Source organism: Rhinolophus sinicus, linkage group LG01 (genome assembly GCF_036562045.2).
Source record: "Rhinolophus sinicus isolate RSC01 linkage group LG01, ASM3656204v1, whole genome shotgun sequence".
Taxonomy (NCBI): domain Eukaryota; kingdom Metazoa; phylum Chordata; class Mammalia; order Chiroptera; family Rhinolophidae; genus Rhinolophus; species Rhinolophus sinicus.
The window spans coordinates 9,900,468-9,922,672 of NC_133751.1; the positions used below are offsets into that span (position 1 = coordinate 9,900,468).

The 22,205-nt window shown below is 43.1% G+C and overlaps 1 protein-coding gene and 2 long non-coding RNA genes across 3 annotated transcripts in view; 2 read left to right on the forward strand and 1 right to left on the reverse strand.

The window, feature by feature from the left end:
- Positions 1-7,942, forward strand: LOC141570128 (uncharacterized). The gene is made up of 3 exons (XR_012494033.1): positions 1-1,773; positions 5,570-5,647; positions 7,706-7,942. It is a non-coding gene; the product is annotated as an uncharacterized LOC141570128 (long non-coding RNA).
- The window catches only part of IFNGR2 (interferon gamma receptor 2), a 24,920-nt gene continuing 9,162 nt past the window's right edge, over positions 6,448-22,205 (reverse strand). The window contains exons 3-7 of the mRNA XM_019730214.2: positions 18,444-18,658; positions 14,474-14,622; positions 10,071-10,230; positions 9,536-9,693; positions 6,448-7,151 (exon numbers count right to left, since the gene is read on the reverse strand). Of these exons, the coding sequence (XP_019585773.2) occupies positions 7,041-7,151; positions 9,536-9,693; positions 10,071-10,230; positions 14,474-14,622; positions 18,444-18,658 (793 nt within the window). The 3' untranslated portion in view covers positions 6,448-7,040. The remainder of the gene's footprint in view (positions 7,152-9,535; positions 9,694-10,070; positions 10,231-14,473; positions 14,623-18,443; positions 18,659-22,205) is intronic.
- Positions 9,607-12,112, forward strand: LOC141570126 (uncharacterized). The gene is made up of 2 exons (XR_012494032.1): positions 9,607-9,712; positions 10,306-12,112. It is a non-coding gene; the product is annotated as an uncharacterized LOC141570126 (long non-coding RNA).

Genomic DNA, 22,205 nt, shown 5'->3' on the forward strand with positions numbered 1-22,205 from the left:
TGTTAGCCAGGTTGATGGAGACTCAGATATGGGGCCTGCTTAAGTCTGCATGCTGGGTTGTGAGGGGTACTTCTGTTCAGTTAGATTTCAGGTGGTTCTCAATGATGGTGGTTCTGTAGTGTAGTTGTAATTTTGAAATGGTTATGAGAAGAGGCAAGCACAGCGTTTACCTACTCCGCCATCTTGTGCAGCCGAGACTTGGAAATTTATCTCCTGAAACACTTTGAGAAATAAAATTTGGGGCAACTGTTGCTATGGTGGCTTTAGAAGAATAGATAGAACGCAGGAAATTAACAAAAGGAGAGGGAAACTTAGTTGTGGATGCTGCTGGCTTTAGGAAAACCCAGTGGCCAACCTCACATGGAGAATAAAAATGGTGAAGATGGAGATGGAAGGAAGAGTATTTGCAGTTGCATTGTTATTAGACATCTCTGGTTTTGAAGTTGGGGTTCTTGGGGGGACCATGAGTTTATGGTTAGGTTGGTTTATTTTTCCCTAAATCTGGTGCTGCCACTTATTATCTACATGACCCTGAGCTGTTTACCTATTTGTGTGTGTGTGAGAATTAACACATCTCGCATAGTCCCAGGAAACAGTAAGTGACCAATAAATGTGGGCCCTCCTTATCTTAATGGCTTTGCCTGAAGGGATGTTGCCTTCCTTATTCAATGGCTTTTTCACTTTTTGTCACAAGGTGGCGTGCCACCTAAAAAAAAAAAGTTGGTTTTTGTTTTGTTGGAAACTTCCAGTGATTGCTTTTTTTTTGGAGCAGTTTTAACACAGCTTAAATCATTTTACATAGTGATTTCAGATGACAGTGTATGCCTCTTCAATTCTTTTAGCTGTAGAAAATAGGATGTTTTATATTTCTACAGGTAAGTGTGGTGGGGTAGGCCTTCCAGACCCTCACTGATTATGCCAGTATAGAAAGCACCCAGATCTTTGCCTTGGGAACTTATGGCCTCTCCCTACCCAGAGGTCTAGGCTGAAAACCAGAGAATTCTCAGAAAAAGAGTAAAATAGAGCTTCTTTCCACCTGTTCTATTCCAGGTGCCAAAAAAGTGATGCAGTATGATGTTGTGTACTTTAATACCTTCCGTTATGCAAGTTGTGAATTTAGAGATTAACTTTTCACTTAGAAATAACTTCAGACTGAAAGGAAAGTTACAAAAATAGCACAGAGAATTCTTGTATACCCTTCAGATTTCCCAAATGTTAACATTTTACCACATTTGCGTCTATTTTTTTTGAGGTGTTTGACAATCTGCTGCCGATGTGATGCCTCTTTAGCTTTCAATATATCTGTATATATTTTCCCAAATCAGATACTAAAAGAAGGACGTTGACACTGACACAGCACTAAGCACTTCATTCAAATTTTGCCAATTGCTGCACTAATGTGCTTTATAGTAAAGAAAAATGTGGGGTTTTTTTTCTGTTCCAGAATCCAATTCATGATCACACATTGCATTTAGTTGTTACGTCCTTTTAGTGGCTGTTAATGTTGGAATAATTCTTTAGGCTTTGTCTTTTATGACTAAGTATTTTGAAGAATGCAAACCAGTTGTTTTATAGAATGCCCCTCAATTTGGATTTGTCTGATGTTCCCTCATGATTAAATCCTGGTTATGCGTTTTTTGGCAGGAATAATATAGGAGTGTTGTTTGTTCTCAGTGCAGCTTATCAGCAAGCAATTGCCCAGCCGTGTGTCCGCATATCCGTGATTTTAACTTTGTTGCCTGCTCAAGGAGGTGTCCGCCAGCTTTCTCCACTGTAATGTAACCATTTTTCTCCTTTGTAATTACTAAAGTGCCTTGTGGGGAGAGGGACTGATTAACTTATTAAATCAAATAGAACAAATTTGTTGTATTTTTTACTAACAGCATTACGTGGAGTTGAACTAAATTGGCCCTATGACGTGACAGAGGGGATATACAATTTGTATGTAACAAATTATAATCTTTACTTTACATCTGGTTGAAGGACAACTCAGATGTGTGTGGGGGGTGGGGGCAGGGTGAGGATTTCGCCTCATCCTGAAATCTGCCTGTTTTCAGTCCCTACCATCCCAGTTTCCCTTGGTCCTGGAGCATTGTCCTTTCATCTCATGGAATTTGTAATAATTACTTCATTGTAAAAGAATATTCTCATAGAAAATTGCTGGAAAACAGGGTAGAAAGAAGAGATTCACATTGCCATCTAAAGTCTACTAGTGGCATTTTGGTGTATAGTAACTTTTAAATCTGATTTTGGAAACCTCACCATTAATTTTGACAGATTTTTATGAGAATATTCTAAATCTCAAAGGAACCAAATGTATTTTTGAAACTTCACTGGATTACATACAAGTCAGGATTACTAGCAGTTGCTGTGTACATTTGTGTTCTATGTATGTAAGTGGCACCACTGGACTTGCACAGTGCACAACCTGCACAAATGTATGCATGGCCCTGACTGGTGGTATTGTGTATATCTTTTAGTAGCAGCGTGGGGCTGGCCACTTGAGAAGTGTTTGGGGGTACACTTGGAGGTTCACAGCAACATTTCAGAACGGAAACAGTCAAGAAATGAAATTCGTTTAATTAATTGAATTTTCTGCCAGGCCCATTCCCAAGGATCTCAGGGTCCTACTTGGACTCACCAGCTCTTTAAGAGCTTAGGCTTCTCTTATGTTTTCAGCTACAAAAAATACACTTACTACCTACAGAAAATATCAAGTAGTTCTATTTACCTGAGTGCAAAACGAAACAAGTTCAATTACATTCCGATCCGTTATAATTGTTATTCATACCACTCTTTAATTACAAGGAAAAAATACTTAACTACCTTTTGAAAGTGATTTTAGGTTATCTAATGGTATGTATGTAAAGAAACCCTGGGGGTCTGCCTGCCTTCCCCCCTTTAAAAAAAAAAATAATTGAGGCGCCCAGAGGAGCCATTACTGGCTGTATTTCTATCCCGGGATGAAATTTTAGGCAGCATTGTTCTTGGTCTTCCCAGAGCACTGGCCAACTGCGCAGACCAGAGCTCTCCCCGCAGCAACGCGCTGCTCTGAGGGCCCAGGTCCCTAGTACCCACTCTGACCAGTTTCCATTCCCTCCCAAAGCAGCCAGTTGTCTTCTGTCACCACAAACGAAGCAGGAGGAAGAACTGACTTTTGCTACATTCCCATCACAGAGCCCTTGCTTTCCTCAGGGGGCCTGTGAGCAGCATGGAAGAGCAGGGAGGTCTGACTGCATCGTGTGAAAATGCCCAGTAGATTCTCATTCTCGCCAAACAGTAAGGACCGTTTAGGATGTTCTGATCTCAAGTACAGGCTGTTTGGCACACAGCAAATTTAGTTGGGAGGGCTCTGGGGAACCTCAAAGAGAAGAGTAGTTGTTTTGCAGCTGCGGAAGGGAGTGAGCAACGAGAGACTATGCAGATTTATGTAAATACTGTGGACAGAGATAAGCACTGTAATTGAAATAAAAGTCACAAAGGCGGCTGCCCCAAGCACCAGCTAGGAACTGAGCTCTTCCCCTCAGAGTGAGAGGGCAGAAGCGATTTCTCCAGTTATCGGTCCTAGATATACAGAGAACGTCTATACAGAGAAAGTCTCCTTTCTCCGTCTCTACCCCTCCTCCAATTCCTGCCCGGGGGACCCCATGGGCTCCGCCTCCTCCCGGCCTAGCACCGTCCGGTATAACGGCTCAGCCTGCAGCTTCCTCCCGCAGAGGGCCACTGTCCAGTCTGCGGCTGAACGACTGAGAACTGTGGGACCCCCAGGGGGCGCTATTCACAGTGCAGCCATAGATGCGACCGGTTTAAAAAGAAAATCCATGGCGCTTGAAATCAGTGTCTTGAAAGATAGACGCCTTTATCTAATTCACGCAAAGGTACCTTGTAGGCTAGCAATGGCCTTGATCTAGCTAACGCGTCATCTCTGGGTGACCTATTTTTGGTATAGGGCTCACTTTCCTCTACTGAGCTGCACATTCCTAAACTCTGTATCCAGCCTTTCCTAGTCACTAGTTCATAATGTGCTTCGTAGGATACCTGCAAGAATTAAATACCCCTCCTCCCATGTAATATGTGGCCCCTGAATTAAGATAAGCTCAGTGTCAAATGGGGTCTTGTGGGACCTTCAGTAATTATAAACCTAAATAACCGGGGTGGGTCTGTTTCTCCTATACAATGAACACTTCACCGTATAGTTCAGGGGTCAGCAAACTTTTTCTTGTAGCAAATATTTTAGGCTTTGTAGGCACACAATCTCTGTTGCAACTACTCCGTTCTGCCTTGCAGAGCAAAAGCAGCCATAGATGATGATACATAAGAGAATGAGCATCTCTGGGTTCCAATAAGAGTTTATTTATGCACCTGAAATTTAAATTTCCTGTATGTTTGATTTTTTTCAACCATTTAAAGAGATAAAAACTATGGTCAGTTCACAGGCCATATGAAAATGGAGCCGGCTGGATTGGGTGCTTGGGTGCTTTCCTCTGTTTGTAGCTGATTTATAAGATTGCTTCTGCCAACTGGAAAACAGTATCAACTAAGTGTTTTGTCACCAAAAAGGAATTATTGGCGGGGCAGGAGGTAGGGAAATAAAAGATTGTAATCCAGCCACGCAGACGTGACCACATGTACACACTGAACTGTGTGCCAAGATGGAGGGTTATTTATAGAGGGGGGAAAAAGGAAGTTAATGGGAGTTACAACCAAATAATTCTATTGTAAGCACAGAGTTCTTCCTCTGGAGTGCTCCCCATAACGTGGAACGCCAAGAATCCCTCCCATAAGCTCTAGCGCCTGCCAAAGACCCTCCCGACTGATTACGTTCGTTTAAAGTCCCAATCTATCACCTCCAACTCAAACATATTATGATTATGTACTTAGCTTGACTAGAAATTAAGCCCCAAATTAGTGTAAGTATTAATCGCATTGGTTAGACATTTATTTTGCAAAGTAGAGCTGGGTGTTTCTTTTTGGGCAATACTATAAGAAAGGAGTATCTTAATCAAAACCTTCCTGTCCATTCCCCATTTAATAGGCCAACCTCATATCTACTTGAGATGTTTACTGAGTTAGGATAGTGGGGAGGGCCCGCAGGGGGCAGCACGTTTGGTGTCTGGGTGACCCCTGTTTGGTGTCATGCCAGCCCCTCCCCTCTAAGGTAATAATCTTAGAGAGCTGGCCTGGACAGAACGCTGGCCCTGGGCTGGGGCTGTCTGTCACTACTAACCTACGATTGACAATTAAGTCAATTGACAAGTGACAATCTCTCACTAACTTAAGCAGCTGCCTTCAACTAAGAAGAGCCTTTCTGGGCTTGGACCACAGTGACTTGTGCCCCAGGACACTAGCCCGGTTCTGTCCTGAACCCAGCTCAGCCTCATTAGAATCTCGTCCCCACAACCAGCCTGCTTGCTCCTGAGAAGCTGTCAGCGCCCTGTACACAGGGCGGCGTACACCAGCCTACTGCAAATGTAACTTCATACTTCTAACTTAACTTTCTAACACAATTATCTGTCCCCCTTTCTCCTGGGCTCCAACTCTTAACCTGTTCTCTTTCTGACACATACAGGCCCCCCTCCCGCTCGGAGCTTCATCCCGTGGCCCAGGACAGGAAGCTCTTCTACCTTAAATTCCCTAGATGATCCAGGTAGGTCTGTATAATGTCCAGCTACTAACTCTTCTCTAAATCTGTCCCAACTCAAGGTGCACCTACTCAAGGTAGATAAAGTAGGGGGAATTGCCAGGGTGTAGGCTGTGGGTGGGCGTCCTTTTGTCTCTTGTCACCCTAGACTGGCAGGATGCACAGTGCTGGGTCAGAAAGTCAACCCAACTTTTCACCAGTGGCACAGAGCTCCAAGAGAGAGAGAGAGAGAGAGAGAGAGAGAGAGAGAGGTTCCATTAACTAGTGCTAGAGGTTTCATACATATAGCCAAAGTCAGCATCTCTTCTTCCCGTTGTCAAGGTTAGGCTGCCAGTAGGGGCTTCTTTTTAAAGCAGACCTTACAGCACTATGTCATTTTGTGTGATTGTGGGGAGGAGGTGAAACCACACATCCATTTCCTAAATGCTCAGTTACATAAGTGGGTTATAATCCATGTCCTTTGAACAGAAGCGCCCAGGGGTACTTGCACAATCAGAAGACTTGCGTGCCCAGTGGACAGCACTACTCACTGCTACAAGCCCTGCCTTGGTCAGCACATGTGACTCATCCCATTGAATGAAATGCTAATGTAGCTTCTGAAAATCTCCTTTATGCCTTTTCAAGGGATCAAGCAACATACATAGAAAGTTCTTGCTGAGTGACCATGAGGCTTCAGTAGCCCTACTAAGGGTCATTGAAGAAAACATGTTCAGGTATAGTAATTTTTAAAAACTGTAACTTTGCAGAAGAGACCAAAAATAAGACGGCAAAGTGGAGAGGAAAAACTTCACACAGACTTTTAAAAGTTAATTATACAGTCTTTTATTTCTAGCTTGGGGGGAAAAAAAAACCCTTAAATTACTAGGGAAATATTTACAGGATTAATCATATTTTAAGCTGGGAGACTGGATGTGAAGGGCCGCTCAGTGTCCCTCGTAGGGACAGGCTGAGACAGGTAATGTGACCTCCCTGAGGGGCCACGGCTCACTTTCCAGACAGTCAGGAAGAGGACCTGGTCTCCTCATTGCTGGGTCCAACCAACAATAAACAGAATATCAGAGGTATGCCAGAACCATTTTGCTAACAAATAATTACATTCCTTTTTAGTGTTTAAGAGAAATCTTAATTTTTCTGGGATATTTCTATAGAATCAGTCTAGCAAGTTGTATAATTAGAAAACTCCAAAAGATAAAAAAAAACACAACAACACAGAAGCTTGTCAGGAGACCCACTACTTCTCCCCAGGCACCGACGGCCCGTTTTGCTATGGGAATAGGGTGTCCTGGGCTCCGAAAAGTCCTGACAGGATGATCAGCAGCTCATTGGCTCCACGTCCTCTTCCCACAGCCTGGCAAACGGGACCAGTGCTTTTGAGCAAAGTGCTCGGGAGACCATCTCCTCACTCCTTCCCTGGGAATGAAACGATGGACACGGCATCCCAGGCATCATCCTTTGGCGAGCTGTCCTTCTCCAAAGCCTCTAAAATCGGCTGAGCCGGGTCCTTTAAATACTTGAAAAGATTGAAAACCAACATTGTAATAATCCATTCAAAATACCAGCCCTTGTACTTTGGCTTTACTCGGCACCACCATATTTCATTCAGGTGTCACTTCCTATTCTGTCCACCAATGAAACACCTTGTATAACTTGACTCCCCTTCACCCCTCATCTCATTGGTAACTTGAACACGAATCCAAGGCCCTACTAGGTTACGCTCTGAAGGTGTAAAAGGGATCACGCCACGGAGAAGCAAGCTCTGACCCGCTGCACCCGGGCAGGATTGTAGGTTATTAGCCCTACAATGTCTCCAAAATTCTAACTTTTCAGTGAAGGAGAAAACAGGATCTCTCGTTCACCAACAATGGGAGCAACGGCATGAGCATTTTTCTCAGCCCTCCTACCCACCGGCCGTTTCTACTCCACACAACGCGCAGTCTGGACGTGCAGCATGGCCCCCATGGCCCTGGGGGGTTGGTGGTGGGGCTGTGAGAAAGTGGAGGTCCTCAGGGGAAAGTGATATTTCACACCACCTAACTCTCCCTTCCCCTCCTGCCTCTGCTCTAGGCTTCGCCATAAACTCACCAAGTTACCAAGAACCCAGCGCCTAGATCTTCAAGATGCCGAGAGATACTGAAATACGGTTAAGCTTAGAGCCGCTAACTAAACGAGAAACAACGAATTACGTGTGCTTGTGAAACCTCGACAATGTAAGTGAAACAGGATTATTCTTAGGTAACTTCAGTGGCCTTTGATATTTTTCACACTTTCCCAAGAAAGTGAACCGAAAGACTATGTTTTAGATTCAAGCCCCAAAGAAACAACTAGTAGTAAATTAACTCCCTAGGGCTAGTGGCTAGTTCTGCGTCAGAGAGATCATTGATGCAGTTAGACCTCCGAGACCCTGGAGAGCTGACATTTTGTGACAATATCAACCAGGGAAGGTTTGGGTTTTTTGCTGTTTTTTTTTTTTCTTTTGCGGTAAGAACACTTAACATGAGTTCTACTCTCTTAACGACATTTTAAGTACACAATACAGTACTAACTCTAGCCACGATGTTGTATGGCAGATCTCTAGAACTTACTCATCTTGTAGAACTGAAACCTTATACTTGCTGAGCAGCAACTGGCCGTTTCCCCCTCCCCAGCTCCTGGTAACCACCATTCTACTCTCTGTTTCTATGAGTGTGACTATTTTCGATGCCTCTTATAAGGTAAATCATGCAGTATTTGTACGGAGGTTCTAGTAGGGAATTTAACCTATAATTTGTATGACGCCCGTGTCCTTTAAATGCTTCATGACAGATGAAGGAAAACAAGTGATTACAGCTCCTTCCAGAAGCAACACTCTGTACAGACTTGGACCTTATCTAACACCTATTCATTCTAGCCGTCACAGAATCAGATTCTGTTTACAACGAAACAGAATTTCAGTTTTACCCCAATTTTACCAAAGAATAATAAACCTTCAAAAGCAAATACTTTTAAATATTTTTCTATCAGCCAGCTTGTGATCCTAAGAATGTGCCGACCGAGTCGTCAGAGGGACCGGCTGCCTCACAGAGCCTCAGGGGCCTGGGCACGTGCAGGAAAACAAGACTTTCCACGGGGCCCGCTCTGCTTTTCTTTCTGAGAGCCTTTATGATACTCGTAACACCCACGAGCACTTGGTGTGCAAGACCTTCTAGAATCTTCCTAAGTGCTCACTGTGCTGCCTCAAGCCAGGGCCCTTCTGCAGCCAATCTCTTGGCCAGGCCGGACCACCATTTTGACCAACTTTGTACCCGTAAAAAATTTTGTTTTTAATTGTGGTAATATACACATAACATAGAAAATACCATCTTAACCATTTTTAAGTGCACAGTTCAGCAGTGCAAAGTATATATTCACATTGTTGTGCAACCATCACTATCATCCATCTCCAGAACATTTTCATTTTGTAAAACGGAAACTCTGTACCCATTAAGTGCTAATTCCCCGTTTCCCCCAGCCCCTGGCTGCCACCATTCTCCACTGTCTCTATGAATCTGACTACTCTCAGTACCTCGTATAAGTGGAATCATAGAGTATTTGTCTTTTTGTGACTGGTTTATTGCATCTAGCATAATGCCCTCAGAGTTCATCCACGTTGTAGCACGTGTCAGAATCGCCTTCCTTTTTAAGGCTGAATAACATTCCACTGTATGTGTACATCACATGTGTTGATCCGTTCATCTGTCGATGGACATCTCGGCTAGTTCCATCTTTTGGCTGCTGTGAAGGTGAATGTACGGATAATCTCACACCACTTTTAACTCAAATCTGTGTCCACGGCTTTGTCCATTGCTGGACTCTTCGGTGTTACCAGAGGGCTATGGAGGGCTGACACATCACCCATTTAGATGTATGCATACGTACCTCTTCTATTTGTAATGGGATGCTTGGTGGAGACTGAAACCAGTATTTAATCAGGCTTCTATATTTCAGGACCAGGAAGAAACAGCCCCCTGCCAGCACTGACAGCAACAGAAAGGTTCCCACGGCAATCAGGATGATTTGTTGAAGCTCGGTAGAGGCTAAAAAGATGTCGTAAAAGTGAGTAAGAGGAGTATCCCACACATACAAATATCAGGTACCTTTTCATCTGCTGACTGCTCAAATAGCATTCATGTCCCAATAAAATGGACAGATACCAGCCCCCTCCCCACCCCATTTGCTTAAATTAGTAGACAGTGAGGCAACCCTAAGATAAAGCATGTGTTAGCTGTGGCAGCTTTTGCTACTGGCGATCTCAGCACCAGCTCACGGTACCTACAGTTAAGAGTGTTCTTCTCGCCCCCTTCACTCTGGGTCTCCCCACACCCACCACCCTTCACCTCATAAGTGGTCCCCAATTTCACCAGTTTAGTATTCTTCTCCCAGCTCAGAAAGGGCACGAGAAGGCACAACTTACCATCTATTATCGTTTCGTGACAAGTTATGTTGCTCAATTGCCCGAATCTGGAGATGTCTGGTTCTGTCACAGACAGCTGTGCCTTGACTTGTAAACAGTATACTCTTAGGGGTTTTAAATCCTTCAACACAATGACGTTGCTTCTGAAAGGGCCCTTAACCTGTGTAAAAATCACCAACAGCCACACATGTAAATGACCCAAACAGACTTGCTCAAGCCACTTCCATCCTTTCAGCATTTCCTCAGATTCACAGTGAACACAATAACCAAAGAAGGAGATTCTGTTTTGAAAGCGTCAGGGGACACATTTTATATGTGAAAACTGATGAGTAGTGTGAAGAAAGGTGCCGATGGCTTTAGGGCTGTTTCTGGCTGTGCGGCCTCAGACGGCCGATCCAGGACCTACTACAGCAACGGAGGAGCCAAAACTGGAATTTAAGAATTAAATTTTCTCCTTTAAAACGACCATTTTGTATTTCATGGTTAATTTAATCCAGATACATCAAGTTAGTAAACAGGGAAAAAACAGCATTCTAGGAAGAAAATGTGCCTTTAATTCCCAACCTGCTTCTAGTTTTAACTGAAATGTGCTGACTCCTTTTATAGTTTTGGTCAAAATGACCTTAGTGGTTTATGTAATCCGTAAACAGTAGGCTCCCAAATTCTTAGAGGATTCTGTCCCATGTCTGCCTTCCCTCAGGCCTCGTCACCTCCACACCTGGGTCACTCCAGTCAGTGGCTTCTGCCTCGTCCTGAACAAACTGGCCATTGTCCCACAGGGAGACGAGGAAAAGATGTATTATACTACGACAACATAGGACTTTTTAGAAAGGACTGCTTTCTTATTTTGAGATACAGTAGGATGCATTGTAGCCATTTGAAATGGTGGTAAAACCATCAGTCAGAGAGGAAACTGCTGTAGTATTGACTGAAAAAAGATTATTCACTGTATACGGAACATGATCTTTTTTTTCAAAAGTAAATATGGTCCAGTTTTTTCAAAGGTCACTGTGACTCTGCTTCAGAGTATTGCAATTTTTCTACCATATTTATATATGCACATATATGTATACACATATATATATTATATATTCATACTATATATATTTGGTAGAAACAATATAATAATAATATATTATATATAACTTATATATTACATCTCTGTTCTCAATCTAGATGGGACATTCTTTATTTATATCCTTAGTTATAGGGATTCTGTTCAGCTGGTCTTCAGATGATTCTTGGGGTTGATTGTTCTCTAATTTAGTTGTAATTCTGGTGTGGTCCTGGCAGGCAGGAGGCACAGCGTTGACCTAACCCACCATCTTGGATCTTCTCCTACATGATCTTATTTTTAAAAAGACAAAATAATTATATTATTTATGAATAGTGGGATTACAGATGGTTTTTAATTCTGTTTCTTTCTGTTTACTGCTGATGGATTGCCAGGGCAGAGGGAAAAAAAAAAAAGGCAATTTTATTCATGATGCTACATAAAGCAATTGTAAGGACAGAATTGCTTTTGGGTTTATTCCAGCAGCCAGTTGGCATTTCTAAAATTTAGAATCACTGATTGCAGAGAAGAACCAACATTCAGGCTTGAGATTGCTGTCCTTAGAAACAAATGGCTTCCTGCAAAGCTGACCCATGGCTGGCACCTTGGAGCTCAGGAGCGTCCCACCATTCTCCAATAAGGGTGGTTTATTATACAAACAATATTTCTTTATGCTGAACACCTGCTTTCCTTCTGGGAGTCTGGAATCTTTGTATGTGCTAGGGAGAGGACTGCCTATGTGACCAGCCACCAATAAAAACCCTGGGCACGGAGTCTGTAATGAACTTCCATGGTAGATAACATGGGACGTGTTGTCACAGCTTGTTGCTGATGGAATTGAGTGTGTCCTGTGTGAGTCTACAGGAGGGGGCTCTTGGAAGCTTGCGCCTGGTGTCCTCTGGACTTTGCCCATGGGCCTCTTCTCTTTGCTTTGTGATTTTGCTTTGTGTCCTTTTTCTGTAATAAATCATAGCCGCAAGTACAACTACATGCCATGTCCTGCGAGTCCTTTGAGCAAATCTAGTAGTTGCTCTTGGGGGCCCCGGACACACAGACTTGCAGCTGGGATGGAAACCATATTGGTGGTTTTCAGAGTCCTTTTTTAGCCCTAGAGTATTTTGTTTATGGGAATCCAAAGTTTAGAAGCTCTGATTGAAAGGGGGGAAGGGGCTTGCGGCCCCCCACAAATTCCAACTTATAATTCAATTATTTCTTTTTACGGAAGAGGAAACTGTAGCCTAGAATGGCTAAGTGACATTGAACTAGTTCCAAGGGGTAGAAGCGTGGTCCATGCCCTTTTCATTAGGCACACAGCTAAGTGAGCCTGGTTTCAGCATCCTGGAGGCTGAATCCTCCAGCACTGGGCAGCCCTGCCCAGCTCTACAATACCAACAGCAAATTGCCCCCTGGGGGCCAATTCGGTGGAGTGAAGCCATTGACTCCATCGTAAGTAACACAAATAAGGACAGGAAGGGAGCACTGCAACATGATGCATGCATGCTGGGCAAGAAACCAACTAAATGGCGGAGAAAACATGTGGTCAGAGTGCCCATCCTATCTCCCACATTTCCAGCATCACATCTGAAGTCCAAGATGTAGATGGCGCAGGATGTATATGGAAGAGGCAGCCGCCTCTCCCTCCTGGATTTTTCTGAGCCTTCTCTACTCCAGTTGACCAGATCTCAACCTCTGATTTGGGGAAATGATTACTTCCTTCTTCCTTGAGTTTTGCTAAGAACATGTTCTTCCATGAGTTTTGCCTTGCCCAGTGATTTTAGACTCACTATAAAGAAATGAAGTGCAATACTCATGGGATATGGAGTATAGCACAGGGAATAGAGTCAATGGAATTGTAATACTGTGTTTCCCCGAAAATAAGACCTAGCTGAACCATCAGCTCTAATGCGTCTTTTGGAGCAAAAATTAATATGAGACCCAGTCTTACTTTACTATAATATAAGACCAGGTCTTATATTATATAATATAATAATAATAATAATATAATATAATAAATACCAGGTCTTATGTTAATGCTTGCTCTAAGAGATGCATTAGAGCTGATGGTCCGGCTAGGTCTTATTTTGGGGGAAACACGGTACATATATATGATGTCAGAGGGGCAATAGATTGGGGAAGGGGGGTTATAACTTTGTGAGGGGTGATATGTCTAACTATTGCATTGTTTTGTACACCTGAAACTAATTAAAAAAAAAAAAGCACATTCGGTAGCACCAAATCTAAGTAGGCATTGTTAAAACAAACAGTTGCCATTACCTAGGAGCGTTTAAAACATCTTGATTACAGACTACTGTTTTAGTTGCTGAGAATATCTAATTGTAAAAAGATGTTTATATTTCTTTGGAAAGTCAATGTATGTAACTTTTTAAATTACATACTTTCTTTTAATAAAAACCTATTAGGGGTTCTGCTACTCTCCTTTAAAAAAAAAAAAGGGAAATGAAGTACAAATACGAGCACGAACCCTGAGGCCAGATGTTTCCTTCTGCTTTGCTAGGTGTCAGCTGCTGACCTTGGGTTACTACTTAATTACTGATTTCTCTCTCTGTAACAGTTTGGTGTAAAGCTTAAATGAGATGATCTATCTAAAATGCCTGGCGTAGTGCCAGACACAAAGAAAGCTCTTGATAAACATAAGCTCTTATTATTAGTAGAAAAATTATAATAGTGTTGAAGTTAGGAAATCATGACGTTTACATAGATACTGAAACCTCATGAAATGCGGCTTGGATAATCAGGCACTGGAGAGCATTAAAAGCCATCATTTTGTTCTTGTACTACCCATGGGGGCTGACCCACCTTTGTCAACCTTATCACCTGCCACAGCCCCTTCTCACATGGCCTGTATTTCTGACAAATCCACACACTCACAGTTCTCAAAATTGGCCGTCTTCTCATCTCTACTGGTCATTCTCCCTAAAACACTCTCTCCTTCCAGTCGACTTGTCACCTATTCACATGTACCTTCTTTGCAAACTGTTCGAACCAGAGAAATTTATATTGTTAAACCTTGCAGACTGCAGGGGAAGATTCCTAGTTGTAGAAACAGGCCCACTAGAGCCTTCTCCAAACTCCAGAGTGCGTCAAAGTCAACGTGAGCAATGTGCCCCGTGAGCAAGGGGCCCCTCAGATGGAGCTGGTGGAAGGGAACTCTCAGCACAGTGAGGAGAAAAATAGGTCTTAAAGAGGAGGATTAAGACCAGCTCAGGTCTCAGACTCTAAGGTGACAGTGGGACAGCCTGTTCTCCTTGTCCATTTTAAAGCTTACTGTCTTTTGTTGTATCAGAAACTGCAAAGACAAGAAAATCAAAACACACGAAAATGCTCTTACCTGTTGGATTCCTGCCCTTTCCCAGTAATGCACATAGTACAAAAAAGTGGCCTTGGAAGAGGCCTCGATGTCAAAGGGAGGGTAGAACCTGATGATAAGGGAGCCGTCCCCTGGGGTCACCCAAATGTTTTCTGGAGGCCCGATGGTAACTGAAATAGAATTACAAACAAAAACAAAAAAATATATAAATATATATATACATACATATATATGGTGCCAAAAAAAGTATACACATTTTAAGAAAGGAAAAAGCTGTATTAAAATTGTAATACTCAATATATATCAATAACAAAAGATGAATACAAGTCACGTTTGACTTCTGCAATTACAAGAGGTGCTCAAAGTGGTTACCACAGTGTAATTTTAATACAGTTTTTTCCTTTTTTATAATGTGTATACATTTTTTTGGTACCCTCTGTATACATACATGTAATATATATTGTAAATATACACATTACATTGTATATATTATATATATAACATGTATAAACACACATTATATCTTGTACTGTATATATACACATTGTATATATACAATATAACGTGTATATATATATATATATATATATATATATATACACACACAGTATATATTGTATATATGGCATGTACACATACACACACATATGCTTATATATGCAACGAGGTTGCATTCAGGCACACAAGACTACCAGAGGCTGCTCTGGGCACAGATTTATTTGGAAGGCTGCAGGGCAGGAAGCCCAGCAAGACCACAGCGCAGCACCAGGGACTTCTTACCTTCAGTGGAAGGAGGGGTCCTTGCGGGAGTCCACACGGCAGCCCAGAGCAATTCTCTTTGGCCCTCCCAAGAGACAGCTCAAGTGCAAGGAGCCGAGACCCATGTCAGGCAGAGGTACAGGAGCCTCCGTGGCTTAAAAGCCACAAGAACCAATACCTCTTACAATAATTCCACAGGAACACTTTCCAGAGTCCCCATAAGGAATATGCACAGTTACAAGAATCACTGCGCTCAGCACAGCCCAAAGATAGGGCTTCCTATTGGGTATTTCAGAGCGTCTCAACTGAAATGCAGCTTACCAATCAGGGTTCATTTTGACCACAAGCCATGATGCCTAGTATCCCTAGTATCGTGGCTGACATGCCATGTTTATTAGGTTTCCAGGGAAACAGCTGGAAGGCTAACCAAGGGTCAAATTTTCATGCAGCGGGGAAAAGATTTTGTTACCTCTCACCTATCTATATTTTGTTATATAATTTCTATACACATGAACAAAAAGTGATGTTTATAAACTTATAAATAATTTGTCTCCTAGCTTATTATAATACGATACTTAAATATAATAACGGATCAATATTACCATTGTTAAGTCTATTTGTTCAGGCTTTTCATATGATTCACAGGCCAGCCCAGGACTGTGACTCAGCATGTGCTATAAATGAAAGTTCACAGCACTTATCAAGTAAGCATTTACAATGTATAATTAACCGAAGGAGCTCAGATCAAAGTACAGGTTGGATCCTACAAGCTCTAAGAGGCCTATTTATGTATATTTTATACACGGAGACCATCACATCACTGTAAACAGTTATGTGTTCATGATATTGGGGCTGATTTCTCTTAACGCTTCCATGCTCTCCCCTGAGCAAGGGTGAGGAATATGGTCTGGCCAGCCTTCTCTCTATGCAGAAGTAACTGGTCCCTACGGGCTTTGCAACTGTGCCCTCTGACCTCATTTGTTCTGGTGGAGGAACTAACCCAGACAGAGACAGAGCAGGGCCTGGCCCACCACGAGCCAGGGCGAGGTTGGCAGACTGGCTGCAAGTGGCAAAAAGCTCTGTTATTGAACCTACTCACAGATGCTGACACGCACTCTCGAGCTTCCCTTTTAACAGCGACATGATTGGAGCACGAGAAAACCTGCTGACTGCAGGGCGCAGCCACCTGCTGTGGCCTCTCACCTCCGCAGCACATATCCTCTAGACTTCCGTGACTTACACATGGGAATGCGTGTGAGTACAGAGACCAGCCATGACTCATCACTAAATCTCTGCAAGGTCAGAGCTGAAAGACCCCCCTTCTGAAGACAGTCCTGGGTCTGGAATCTGATACCCTCCTGATAAGCCTGTCTCTGGAGGAGGGAACAATCTGCTTTCTCTCAGTGCACTGAAGGAAGGCTCGATGCGACTACGGATAACTGTCGAAAGCACCTTTCATGTACTGAGTGGTTATTATAAACCAGGCAACATGGACTTTACCTGTGTGTCCACAAAGATCCATGGGGCAGCCATACAAGGTGACCCCCATTGCCCAGAGGGGAAAACAGAAGCCCAGAGGTGACAGTACCTGCCCAGAGTATCAGCCAGTAAGTGGCAGAGTTGGAATTTGAACCCAGGTCTGTGTGATGCCACAGCCTGCCCTCTTTAGCCGTCTCATCCGTTCCCCCTCAGGCCCTGGGTAAAAACGATCTTCTTGCTGGTTACTCATCCCAACGCCATCCCAAGTGGTGAAAGCAACGATGGGTCTGGAGCACACCACCACCTCAGACTCGATACATGAGGGGGCAGAGAATGACAACCCAGCCAGTAACTAACCAAGAACATGGCTGCCCAGCTCAGGCCGGGTGGACAGAGTAGCTGACACTGGACTAGTGACTTTCATGACACGTCCTGCTTCTATTACCACCCCTTTCTCCTGGGCAGCGGCTGGTAATCACCATTACTATAAAAAGTGTTTTTAAACTAATTCTCACTTAGGTGACACTTCCTAGCTCCACTCTATGATGATTCTCTACTCAGGGACAAAGGACTAGTGCACAGTAGATGATGAGCGAGCAGGGATGGCATGTCTGCTCCGTCCATCCCTGCAGTCGCCTAGAATAGGCCCTTCTTCCCCCTCAGCTTCCTATTACAGAAAATCTCACAACGCATAGAAAGCGGAGAGAAGACTGTAACAAAAGCTCGTGTACTGGTCACCCAACTTGAAATCAAACACCAAGTCATGGCCAGTTTCGTTTCTCCTGTGCTCATTCCCTTGTCCATGCCCCTCTCTCTCTGGACTATTCTGATCAAATCTCAGACATCACATTGTTTCATCTGTAAATAATTCAGTACATATCTCTAAAAGATCGGACCCCCCCTCCCTTTTAAAACATGTAAACAAAATACCATTATAGCACCTACAATAAATTAACAGTAATGGCTTAAGTATCATCAAATATGTGGACAGTGATCACATGTCCTCAGTTGCCTTATACTTTAGTTTGTTTGAATCAGGATCCATATAAGTTCCATCCTTTGTGTTTGCATAAACCATGGACACTGAAGAAACATCGGGTGTAACTGACCATGTGAAAAATGATTCAGTGAATGAACAAATGTACAAATTAGTATCTGATGATTCTTATGCCCCCTTCCAATATCTGGGAACACATTTTCCATTCAATCATTCAACAAATATTTACTGAATATATACTATGTGCCAGGAACCATTCAGGGCTCAATTACAGTCTTTCTTGAACATAAAAGAAGTTGTGCCAGAACAGGTAAGTGTGATCAGTGCAGTCACTATGTTAGTATTCTATCTAGTACAGAGGTCAGCAAATTTTTTCAGTAAAGCACCAGAGTAAATTTAGGCTTTCAGACCCGACTTGTTGCAACTACTCTACTGTTGTAACATGAAGGCAGACATAGACAATATATTAAAAGATGGCATGACTGCGTTCCAGTAAAACTTTATTCACAAAAACAGGATGGTGAGCGGGATTTAGCCTGAAGGCTGTAGTTTGCCAAACCCTGTCTAAGTCAATCATACTCCCCTAGCACCAGCCTCCACGGTCAGTGCTTGGGTTTGACCATTATCCCCACCTCTTTGCTGGTTATTTAGGGTGAGAGGCAGGACGGAGGTTCATGGAGTCAATACTGCTCAGTGAAAAGGAAGTGAAGGAAACCTGGCAATGATAACGGAAGTTTGATACCCAAGCTCTCTTACCATTCCGAAAGTGCTGGAACCAAGGCACTGTCACCCAGTCAGAAACACGTTCTTCCAGCTCAGCGCGGACACGTAAAGAGATGTTGAAATGTAGTGGGAAACCCTTCGAGACGCTGTTTGGGGTGAAGTTACACTCTGTTGAGGTGATATTCGTACAATTCACCGATACGTGTGCTTCCTTTGTGTCCACGTTGAACCAATCATTACTAGTGGAGCTGGAAAGAAAAACAGGATTTCACGTCACAGAATTCCCTTTTCTATCACACAGTTTTCCCAGAGCTTTATTCAGATACAATTCATATAACATACAATTCACCCATTGAAAGTGTATGATTCAATGGCTTTCAGTATATTCAACAGGGTTGTGCAACCATCACCACACTCAATTTTAGAACATTTTCGTCACCCCAAAAAGAAGGCCTGTATTATTAGCAGTCACTTCCCCCTTCTCCCCCACCCCCCAAGCCCTAGGCAACCATTAATCCACTTTCTGTCTCTATGGATTTGCCTATTCCGGTCATTTCACATAAATGGGATTGTAAATGACGTGGTCTTTTGTGAATAGCTCCTTTCATGTAGCATGTTACACTTCGCATGTTTTCAAGCATGATACGTGCTGTAGCGTGTGTTAGTATTTCATCCCTTCTGTGGCCAAACACTATCTCACAGTAGGAATATACCATGTTTGTTTACCCACTCATCTGTTGATGGACATGTGGTGAGTTTTTCCCATTCTTTGGCTATTGTGAATAATGCTAAGAATATTCACATACAAGTTCTTCTGGTTTCATTCTCTGCGTGTACATACCTAGGAGTGGAATTGCTAGGTCACGTGGTAACTGTTTGTAACTATTTTTCCAGGAGTCTGCACCATTTTATATGCCTGCCTGAAATGTCTGAGGGTTCCAACTTCTTCACATCCTTATCAACATTTGCTATTACGCCTTTGTTCTTATAGCCACCCCAGGGGGTGTGCTGTGGTTTTGATCTGCAGTTCCCTGATGAGGAATAATGCTGAGCATATTTTCATGTACTTGTTGGCCATTTGTATTTCTTCTTTGGAAAACTGTCTATTCAAATCCTTTGTCCGCATTTTAATTGGGTTATTTGTCTTTTACTTGTTCAGTTGTAAGGAGTCTGTACATTCTGGCTACAGGTCACTTATCAGCTTCGTGGTTTGCACACATTTTCTCCCAATTCTGTCCTACGGCCAATTTTTTTAAAGTTTTTTTTTTTTTTATTAACTTAGTGAAATAAGTCAGATGGAAAAGGATAAAAGCCCTGTGATTTCACTCATATGTGGAATATAAAACAAAAAGTAACTGATGAACAAACAAAACAAACAAAAACGAAGGCATAGATACAGACAACAGAATGGCGGCTCTAACCGATTTCAGTGCTTGACACGGAGCCTCTGTAAGCCTGTAGCTTAAAGGGGATACTGTGTTCACACTAACCACACTCATGCGTCCTGCTACTGTGGAGCTGGCTTTCGCCCCAGAGCTGCCCATGCAAAGACAGTTTTGCTTCGCCCGTATGAAAACCCTGCCAAATATAAGGCCGTGCAGCCTTGGAGGTGACAATGCAGTCCCCAGAGTCCGAACGCCTCATCCCCACATGGGACTCTGGTTTCCAGCTTTGACCTCTGTCCTTGTTTTAGGTGACAGACTTGAGAAAGGCCAGGGAGGTGGCTGCTAGTAGCCTCAGTGGGGGGCAGTGGGCAGTGTCCCCCTCTAGGGAGAGGCTATGCCATGGACAGCAACACTGGGGGGCACTGCCACCAACCTTTCACACACGTGCTTCTAAGGGTAACTCTGACCCTGGCTGGGGACTTTTATCTTCTGTTGAAGTGGCAAGTGACAAGATGAAAGCCACTTCAAGATGCATAACCAGGGCTTCCACAGAAGACATCCACCATATTCACACACCTCCAAGGCCTAGGGTCACAGACCCTATTGGGGAGGGGGATCCCAAACCACAGGCCCCGATTTCAGGCTGGGGGGCATGCTTCAGCAGGGGTGATTTCTTTTTCAAGGTATACGAACACTTAAAGATAGTCTGACCTCCCCACCTATCCTAGCTGTTGAACTTGGCCAAAAGGCTCCCTGTATTTCAAAGGCTCATTCCCTGTGGAATCAACAACCACGTACCACCCTCTCTCCTCCTCTCCTCCAAACTTGCCCCTTTCTCAGAAGTACGTTTTAAAAATGTTTTTCAGAAAAGGAGTTTAAAGGGGACCAAGCCGTCCAAATGGAAATGACAGCTGGCACACGAAGACCAGCAGTTTTGGGGGAGGGAAGAGTGGGACAGGAAGCTGAATTCTGGAAGGCTGCCTCCCCGGCTACAGGCAGAGGGGAAAGAAAGGTGGCGCTGGCCTCATGTAAGTGAACAAGGAGCATGGCCTCAAGGGCAGGACACTGCCCGTCACTAGACTCACGGCTTCTAGTCCTGGGTCCTGTCTGCTCAGCCAGCCTGAGCCTTACTCAGAAAGTCGTCCTGGCTCCTCCTTGCAATGAATGCACCCACTGGGAATTGCCTCTATCCCTGAATTTACCTAATTTTCAAAGCAACCCTCCTCCTGAGAGAGAGCATAGGATAGCGGTTAAAAACATGGACTTTGGAGCCGAATTACCTGGGTTCAAATCCCAGTTACTTCACTTCTCCATTCCTGACTCTCATCTATAAAACGGAGATAAACTACAGTATCTGCCGATCAGAGTTGCCATGAAGGTGGAACAAGTGGCCTTCGGGACGACGGCTGGGCCAGGGGCCTGGTGCCAAGTAAGCACCACGTGGCAACTAAAGCCTCACTGTTCAGCCTCTGTTAGATCACTTCCAAAAATGGACGACATGCAATAAAAATATTTACCCAGAATTAATCATATGAAAAAACTGCTCATACACGTACTATGTTGAAAAAAGAAAAGGATGCAGGACCCAAACATTAAACCTCGTTTTGTTTCATTTTCACACACACACCTCCAGTACGTTTTCAAACAAGTGCATGCATTTAGAAAAAAGTCTTAGAGAAATACACTAAAACGAGTATAGTGATTATTCTTAGACTGTAGGACAACAGGGTGTTTTAATTTTATTCTTCCAACTTTTATGGGTTTTTCCAGATTTTCTATAGAGGACATGTATTGCTATTAAAGTCAGAAAAAAATGAAATTAAAAAAATGTTTTAAGAAGACTGGACTGGCAGCAGGCCAAATGGGGCGTGACCCAGAAGGGCCCTGCTGCTTGTCTGTATTTTCAGGAAAAAAACAAAACTTGTTTTTTTTTCTTTTTAAGTGAAACCCCCAAATTTTTTAATGTTGGCAGTAATTGGGGAAAGAAATTTAAACACTGTGGGCCAAACACAGCCTGTAGGCCACACTATCTGCAACCCCTGATATAAATTTTCCCACAAAGTGCTCGATGTAATTTTGGCTTTGCTACTGTGACTGTCACAAAAGAGAGGCATCTTCATTTATAATTATAGGAATGCTTCACTGTAGATAAACAGGATAGAGAGTTTTAAGTCCCACAAGTCTCAAAATTAAATTATTTAATGTAACAAAAATGTCCCAAACATGTAAAAGTATATAAAACAAAACAAAAGCAAAGCCCTCTTCCATCATCAAATCTGCAATTGGAAACAAAAACAAAATCAACTTCAGTTTCAGTATTTCGGGACCCCTCAACTTCTCCAAACAGGGACATTCACAGTCACCCCATCCTTTGTTTCTTTCACCCAAACCAATCTCTATCCTGACAAAT